Raw genomic sequence first — 9,644 nt, 5'->3', positions numbered from 1 at the left:
GGTTATTCATTGCTGTTATCGTGTCCAAGTGTGAACAGTTGCATTCAGTTTGGTCATATATTGACTCATCATTATTTTCTTCTTCATTTTCAGCAATTACGTCTGCAATTATCGTGTCCAAATTTTCTTTCTCACTGTTAACTAAAAAATTTGAACTAGGAATCTGTTGCCGACAGTTATTAATTGTTTCCCAACAATTCGTTATTGTTTCAGGATTTAAATTTTGCCATGTTTTTCCAACAATTATTATGACATGACGAAGATTTATTTTTTTTAAATTAACAATTTGTAACTCAACGTCCTCAAAATAAAGAGTAAAATCCAATAAAGCGTTAAGATAATTGGACTTGAAAGATTTAATAATACCCATGTCTAACGGTTGAATTAATGAGGTTGTATTTTTTGGGAGAAAAAACAATTCAATGTTGGAAAGATGGATATATTTGTGACAGCTTGCGTTATCAAGTAACAAAACAATTTTTCTCTTTTGCGTAATCATTTGTTCATTTGTAATGGTGAGCCATGTAATAAATATTTCTGATGTCATCCAACTGTTTTTAGATGATGAATATGAAACAATATCTCGTTCAGTAAGATGTTTATTTTCACTTAATTCCTTGGCAATTTTGATCTTTAACTCAAGACTAAGCTTACGAGCCATAACAACAAGAATACAAAAATTACACGAGGCTTCCAAATGAAATTTTATATAATTAATTTTAATTTTAATAGCAAATATGTATATAAATTAAAAATCCTGTGCCCCACTTAGAGGTTCCGGTAATTTCTAAATTTGGAAATTACCGCATAAAAATTATATCCTTTTCAAACTACCCCAAAAATAGAGGTTTCCCCAAAAATAGAGGTTCCCCAAGCCAGAGGTCTGCCCCAAATGGAGGTTATACTGTAACAATGTTTCTCCATCTACGAAGCGGGGAAGTCCTCTAACTAACTTTAGTTTCATTTTGATTTTTTCTGGTTAAAAGAAATAAATATAAAAAATAAAAAAAAATGAATGCACTTAAAATGTAGGCCTTTTTTTAAGGTGATGACATGGGGTTACTTTTCCCATTTAACTAAACCCATTTAACCATTTAACTATCTCTTTTGGTTTCGTTAATTTTGTTTGGTCCTATTCATTGTCTTATAGTAGGCTGAGTTTCCATCAATCGGTTTATATTAAATTTGATTTTTTGAACTTTACAATTAGAATTGCCTAGATATAAATTCCAAGTTAAAATACCGGAATTATCAATTGATTCTAAATTTGAACAAATCTCTGAATTTTCAAAATCGCAGGTATTATCCAACCCGGGGCATTATCCAACCCGTGACATTTTATTTTTTAACAATCATTGTCATTAATATCAGCCACATGGTTTTACGTTCGCTCGTGACATAAATAGATAATAATATGTTTATAACTATATGTTATTAATGTATTTAATAAATTAAAAAATATAATTTAAATGGCCATTCAATGTTCTCTCAGATGTGTGTCCTTGTTTTTCTTTACATGTATTTTGTTTTTTTAAATAAATATAGTTTTGGCTATAATTATAAAGATTTCCGATTTTCAGTTATTCTCAGCTAATGAGATAACCCAAGCCATTGAGTATAGCCGTTGGCTAATAGGCATGGAAAACTGTCATAATGGATGGACCAAGGCCAATATAACTGGACTTAACGAGTTTATGTCTTCCAATTTGTTTGGCCAGCCATTTGTACATTCCATCGTAATAAGATCACTCCACAATCATTTATTGGATTTAACATCACAAAAACCTCTTGTTTTATCATTCCACGGACCTACAGGAACAGGGAAAAATTTTGTTGCCAAAAACATTGCAAAATATGTAATGGGAAAAAATAAAAGCAGATTTGTACATACTTTTATATCAACATTGCATTTTCCGAGTCAAAATTTGATTGAGGAATACAAATCTCAGTTGGCTGCTTGGATTACTGGGAATCTCACTATTTGTCCTTATTCAATTTTTATTTTGACGAAATTGAACGAATGCCGCCAACATTGTTAGATTCGGTTACGGGATTTATGGATTATTCTGGAGTTGTTAATAATGTCGACTATGGAAAGGCAATTTATTTACTTTTAAGGTTTTAATTTACAATAAAAACTTTCAAAAGCAATTCTGGGTCAGGCTTTATCATAAATCGGACCGTTGAACTGTTTATTCAAGGATATAGTCGAAATTCAATCAAATTTTCTCAAATTGAGAACTTTGTAATGTCCACAATTTATAACGAAAATAGTATTTGTTTGTTTTTGTATATTCTAGGCGGATATAAGCATAGTTTGTTGATCCAGAAGGCAGTTGTGAGTCACTTTGTTCCATTTTTGCCACTTGAACGTTCCCAATTAGAGGATTGTGCAAGACGGGAAATTGAACTAAGTGGTTTAGTGATGTCTTTTGAGAAAGTTGAGGAGATTGTTGGGTCGGTTATAAATCATATGAGTTTTTATCCTCCGAATATGCCATTTTTCTCAAAAAGTGGATGCAAACGTATTAAGGAAAAGGTGTATTTACATTTTGAATTGAATGGTGGATATGATTTGGATATATAATTGTTTTTACTTTGAATAAATGTCTTTTGATTACTGATTGATACTTTTTTTGAAATACCATAATAATAAAATATATAGAAAAACAATCGATTGTAAGCTACAACTTTTGAAACTGTTTACTTTTTTTCATTTAATTGAATTTGAATTGAATTATTTTTATTGTTCAAGAAAAAAAAACCCAAAGAACAAGAAAAAAGAATAAACAATAAGGCACCGAAGTATCTCTTTCTATGCTAACCCCAATTATAATTACATAACACAGCTCTTCTCCAAGACCATCCCGATCGTAGGAACAGAGAATTCTTTCTAGCCTTCCGTCAAGTTTTACTCCGTAAGCCAGTTTTAATGCGGAACGTATCGTCTTTTCTAACTGTTCAATAAGGTAGTCACTCTTCTCCGAATCGAACCAGTCTAGTAACCATATGTGAGGGCTAGGTGTACAGATTTATGTTTCCGAACCCAGATGAAATCTGATGGAACACTCCTTTTCCTCAGATTTGCTACGCGGTCGGCTTACGGGATACGAAAAGTAACAATTAGTTTAAGGCAGCGTTCAAGACTATCTGTATTATCAGAGTGAGCCGAACGTTTGTGTCTTAATAAATTGACAGGTTTTAATGAATTGTTTCCAAGTAAAGCATCGCACAACATACACTGCGCCTTATCCACATTGTCTGTTCCAAAAGATTTGGTGAATCCATATTGCATATATGAGTCATCCCATTTACGCGTTTTATTAACCATAACGAAAAACAAATGAACCATGCTATCAAAATCGATTAAATTATTAAAATCATCTGAATAATAACAAATTAAAAAATGTTCCGCGTACCCCCTAGGGACATGTACCCCCGTTTAAGAAACCCTGGTTTAAGGTATTGTAAATTTTTTTTTAAGTCAAACAAAATCACCGTCTTAACCATTAACTAACACGTTCAGGTGACTAACACACATTCAAACTTTTGGAGAGATCCATAGCATTTTTCATTTAAAAAAGCAAAGAAATCTTAGTAAAAAACCTTAAATTATAAAAAATAAAATATTTAAATAATTTTAATCCTTGTTAAGACTCGTGTTGTAATGGGAAAATCTTCTAAAGATAGACGAGACATATATTATAGATTTGCCAAAGAACAAGCATGGAGAGCGAGAAGTGCCTTTAAGCTCATACAAGTAGATGATCAATTCAATCTTCTTAACAGTAATCTTACTCATAACAAATCAGATTGCAAGTACGTCGTGGATCTCTGTGCCGCACCAGGAAGCTGGACCCAAGTAATAACAAAACGACTGCGGTACAATAATTTAACTATCTCAGAGACATACACAATGACTCCAATCAGTTCAAAGTAGTGTCAGTGGACGTTCAGGAGATACAGCCACTGCAAGACGCTATTACACTGCAATGTGACATTACAGATGTTTATATTTATTTTAATACTGTTAGAGCAAAACAGTCGATTTGATTATTCAGAATTTGGATGGAAATTTGGCCGACCTTGTTGTATGTGATGGAGCCCCCGATGGTTGTCCGTTTATTATTTTATTTAGTCACGGGACTGCATGACATGGACGAGTACATGCAAGCTCAACTCGTCCTTTCAGTAAGTTTATTAATATTTTTACAAGGCACTTAAAATATCCGTTAAATTATTGAAGAAAGGAGGGTCTTTTATGTCTAAGGTGAGAAATTCAAATTTTTCTTAGATTTTTCGAGCTAAAAATTCTGATCTACTATTTTCCCAATTGAGATTGTTTTTTGAGGACCTTTCTGTTGCTAAGCCTGCCAGCAGTCGAAATTCGAGTGCAGAAGCGTTTGTAGTTTGCAGAGGATTTTATGGCGCGGAAAAGGCACCAGAAAATTCATTTTTATTGTTTAAACATCAAAATTCTTTCCGTCCAGAATTTCTTTTTTGTGGGGATCTCAATTCATTGGATTCAGATAAAACGTATATGTTAGAAGTAGTATATATACTTTAATTAATGTCAGTTTGGAGAGGAGGAGTATGTATACCGCGAACCTATTCAGCCTCCTATTAATCCACCATATAAGGAGGCTTGTCAACTTAAAAAATGTGATAAACAAAGTCGTTTTTTATGATTTTCTAATTAATAAAATTTTTGTATGTTATTTACATAGGTAAAATAGTTCATGGACGTAATAGTCGAATCCGGCGATGTTTGATAAAGTTATTTATAGAGGTTTAGATAATTTTTTTCACTCAGAACACAAAAAAGTAATCCGAAACTAAGCCTTAGATAAATTGATCGGAAATTTAATGCCAGGAAAATTCACGGTAATTTTCAAGAACGTTTTCCAAAGCTGATACAAGACTTGGTTGCTCCTCCGATTATAGAAGAGAATAAAGTTTTCTCAGAGGTTTTAAGACTGGCTTCTCCGAATGTGCAGTTGTGAACACATTTGATATAATAGAGTCTATTAAATAGACAATATTTTGGTGCAGATTGTTGGGCGGAAACATGCTATGCTGTTCCTTTTCCCAAGACGCAGTGAATTTTTTTAATATCTACCCAAATAACAATATATTAATTCAAGGCGATAAATTCAAAAACGCTTTTGTCTTAAATGATTGATCTTTAGTAAATATTCGAAGGTGAAAAAAGTTAATTAGATTAATTTTCAAAAGGAATTCACAAATGGTACATCCCAAACGAGATATTTGGCATTCCGAAAAACGTGTCAATCCGCCAGGACGTTTCAAGTCTTTGCAATCAAGCCCCATGTGCTCTCAAATAGAAAAAAAATTTCTGAGTTCAGAGCTTTTTTAACAATGTCGTTTAACGTTAAGTGCCTGCTAAATCTATCTGCACCCAGTTTGCAAGAAAAATGCTTAAGTCCCTTAAAATCGAAAACTTTCAAACATCGATCGCAACTGAAAAGCAAATTTAGAAATAAAAAGATCGTTTTTGATAAGCAAGAAGATCAAATGAGCCTTCAGAGACGCGATTTCAATCTTATTGTGTATACAATCAAGCACGACTTTTTTTCAGTAAGGGTTTTTTTGATTCAGCTGGGTATATTGGGGAATCAAAATACTTTGATTTTTAATTTTTATAACTAAGAAGTCTTTGATGTTCCTCTTTTAGCAGAAAAAGATTTGTTGAAATTGGGAATGTCTGCCGACTGAGAGAGTTTATTACGGATAATTCTCTAAGGAGCGTCCAAGGACTCTGGATTTTGTGGTTTAATTTATAGTTTGCTCGAGGATTTAATAAAGAAAGAGCTCGAGGAAGGAGGGGTTTAACAGATAGGGAAAGACTTCAGAGGCAAAGCAAAGATTGTACAAATAAGCTTTTGAGTCAGAAGATAGGACGGATTCAATTGAATAAGATAGTGAGTGAATTCAATTGACAATAATCCTAACTGATTTTGGAATACGACTTATAATTTTTGCCAAATGCCGGTGCGAAGAAAGAAATCTCAAAAAGTAGCAAATTCAGTTTGTGAGTACAAAGTTTTGGTCGGGGGTAAACATTGGCTAATATTCTTTCGAAAAACTAAAATGCTAGAAATTCCCAAATCGACTGTGAGATTTTCAAAAAAAATTGTTCAAAAACGGCACCAAAATGCGAAAATTAAATAGGGATTTTTTAGCAAAACCGTCTTCAAATCAAAAAAAAATATTAAAATTAATCTGGAGGAACGAACCATCAATTTACGCTGTGTATCTTGCTCAAATAACCGAATCTAAATTTAATGTTGTCGTGTCTTTCAAACATTTAGTCCAATACTAAATTCATTTGGGTTATATTCCCGAGTAGCAAAACATAAAGTTCTTTCGAGATGGGAAAATATCAACTTCAGATGGTTAATTTCGGGATATTTTTCATATAAAGTAGTGAATAATCTTGTAATTATGAATAAAAAAATAAACAGTTAAAAATCTTTAAACATTTTATACAATAATCTTGAGCAATCAGCGTTAAAAATGGAGTTAAACTCATTTATTTTCAACAAGGCATATTGCATTTTAATTTGTGTTATTAAAATGAAAAATCGTTTTGTGTCAGATAATTAATATACGTGAACCCTCGCAAATTGGCCAATTTTTTAACGATTTACTAAGAAAAAAAATTAATTTTCTTAATAAATTGGCCAATTTTCAAATTTTGTGAATTTTTTTAATTAGTTGAGTTAAGTTAAGTTAATTTAAGCCATATTCAGCCGATTCCGGCCATTGACGATTCTGTAAGACAGGTCCTCCACGAAACTCTATCCCCCACCAGCTCTGCTATTTCCGACAAATGATGTCCGGTAAGTTTCACTACTTCAGATGTCCAGTTTAGTTTCGGTCTACCCGCGCTCCTTTTTCCAGCGAACGAAGACAGCAGGATTTCTTTTCCTATACCATACTCCCGAAGCACGTGCCCCAAATATGATAATTGTTGCTTCCAAACTTTCGCCACAAGCGACAGTGTAGGTTTAATCCTTTCGAGAACAACGACATTTGACACTTTGTCGTACCAATTTATGTTCAAAAATTTGCGCTAGCACCATAATTCCAGTGAGTTCACTCTTTTGCTGTGAGCTTAGTTGAATGATTCCTTAATATCGTGTAAGACTGCGCATTTTGCGAAAAGTTACAACTTTATAATTTTAAAAATTCTACTGGAAAAATTTAAAAAGAGGCATGCTTTTAGAATGCCAAAATTACATCAAGAAATTCTAACTGATAAAGTAGTTGACATTAATTCATTTCGTCAAGAATTTTAAAAAATTGCTAAATTGTATAAGCCTGATCAAATCTATAATCTTGATGAAACTGCATTATACTGCAAACTTATTCAACGAAAAGCATATGCAAAAACAGATTCTAAGGACACAAAAATTATATAGACCGTGTGTCTATTATGCTCTGTTCAAATATGTCCGGAAATCATAAATAAAAACCAGTTATGATTGGAAAACCGAAAATGCTTAGATGCTTTAGAAATGTTAACTACGGATTTCTAGTCTCATATTATAGAAAGCTTGGATGACTGCATCCTTTTTTTGATTGGATTATTAGTTTTGACCTGTAGCTTAAAATTAGAAAGAAAATTTTATTTCTAATAGACCACTGTCCTCCACATTGTATCCCTAAAAATTTAATAATTGAACAATATGATAGTGATAATTGAACACTATGATACAAAAATCACATATCAACTTGATGGAAAAAACATAGAATTTAGATTAACCGGAATAGAAAGGGAACTTGCCTATAATGCAGAAAAAAATGAAAATGATGTTTTGCTCATTACTGCAATAAAAAAAAGCAAACCTAAAACGGGAAAGTAAAAAAGAAATTAAGGATTAAATTTTATTTTAATTAAATTTAAACGTGTCTGTTTTAATTTCTAAAGTATTGATTATTTCAAATTGGCCATAAAATTTTCATGTCCTAAAAATAGCCAAATCGCGAGGATTCACTGTATTTTACGTTAAAATACAAAAAAAAAAAAAAAAATTTAAATATTAAAAAAATAATGGTATTGAGAGAAAGAATGATTTTAAAACATTAAACTATCATTTTTAAGAAAAAATTTGATTTTTGGCAAATCCAATCCCTTTTGTGGGGCATTCTAAGTCCTCAAGTAGCAAATAAGACAAAACAAAATATTGACCAAAAAAAAGAAAAATTTAATTTATATTAGTCGCTGAGCGGATGGACAGGCAATTTCCACGTAATATCTCGACCGATTCTTGTTGAAAATCTACATCGTTTCACGACTGTTGTAACTCCTCTTCGATTTGATTAAACCAATCTCTGAGAAGAATTTAAGAGCTTTTTGGCCAATCACCTTACTGTTTTCAAAGCCCGGGGAACGAAGCAACAAGTTTTGACCAAGGGAGCATACTTTGCGATTTCTTTTGGTTTTAGTCATAGCAGAGGCAAATCTAGGGCGAAAACATAGTCTATGACCACTAATGACGAAAACGAGCCGACATAGGTTACATCCCATAGGAGGGCAAGTCCCATTTTGAACTGGAATAAAGTAGACCTGTCAGGACGCTTTCCGATTCCACGGTCTAGCCCAACTGGTTCCAGTACTGAAGGAAATCCAGTGGCGCTAAGCGAACGTCAAAACATAATTCAGTGAAGAGTGCTTTAGAATCCTGCTGGCACTGAGACAAAACATGAATATTGTTCGTGAATGAATGTGCTTTAGAATCCTCGTTGGATAAATTCACGGAGTCTATAAATGGCGAAAAGAATCCACAGAACATGAAACTTAGACTTGCTTCCATTTTTTAATTATTTTTACCTTTTTTAAATTTGTTTAATGTCGGCGGATTTTCAAGCCGAGAAAAATCGTCATTGGTGGACGAAATAATGAGATTTCCATTCAAAAATATTACCAAAAATTAAAAAAATGTTTGTTGTGATTTAATATTATTTAGTGGAGATACTGATAATTAAGAATTTTCCTGTAAGCGGAAAAACGACAAGAAATGGACAAAAAAGTCAGGTCAGCAAAAAAGTTATAGAGAGCTGAACTCTTCCGCCAAAGGTAAGTCTGTTTGGCAAAAGGTTTGTAAAAAAATAAGAACAAAAAACTATACCTGAACAGTGTAAATGAAAAAGACGACGTCATTTCTCAGGAAAATGAGCCAGGCATGAGATTATTGTATCTTTACTTCATGAAGAGGCTTGTTAAGGAATCAATAAGATTCAGCATCTATGCAGTAGTTATTACTTTGGAGTCAAGAGTCGAATCATCAAGAACGTGATATCAAATTGTTCTAAATGCATATTCTTAGTTCCAGTAAAAATTTACATTGATTTATTTATTAAAGACTGGTAATCCAGAACATCACTTATTTGACTTCTATGCCAAATAAGAAATATCAATTTCGTCGAACGGATTGTACGCCTTGTCGTGAAAGAAAAATGTTGCTAGAATTCTTTGTCACACTCAACTTAACGAAGTCGTCAAAAGAGCTTTAGATTCAGCAGGTTTTCCTTCCACTCTATAGTCAGTTGGTCTCTGCCAGAAAGACGGAAAGTGTTCCGACGGGATGACTATTTTTTTTAAAGAAGGCAAATCTCTG

At 32.7% G+C, this 9,644-nt stretch overlaps 1 protein-coding gene and 1 pseudogene across 1 annotated transcript; both read left to right on the top strand.

Annotated features, from left to right (window-relative positions):
* Positions 1-512: 512 nt before the first annotated feature.
* On the top strand, positions 513-2,587 carry LOC115230496 (annotated as a pseudogene).
* A 1,080-nt stretch (positions 2,588-3,667) lies between these two features.
* On the top strand, positions 3,668-4,688 carry LOC115230495 (putative tRNA (cytidine(32)/guanosine(34)-2'-O)-methyltransferase). Its single transcript, XM_029800659.1, is given in 5 exon segments — positions 3,668-3,862; positions 4,035-4,136; positions 4,138-4,182; positions 4,217-4,552; positions 4,587-4,688. Coding segments are annotated over 5 exon segments (780 nt in total).
* Positions 4,689-9,644: the final 4,956 nt, after the last annotated feature.

Source organism: Octopus sinensis, unplaced genomic scaffold, assembly GCF_006345805.1.
Source record: "Octopus sinensis unplaced genomic scaffold, ASM634580v1 Contig15659, whole genome shotgun sequence".
Lineage (NCBI taxonomy): Eukaryota > Metazoa > Mollusca > Cephalopoda > Octopoda > Octopodidae > Octopus > Octopus sinensis.
This window is presented reverse-complemented; position numbering and strand designations above follow the sequence as displayed.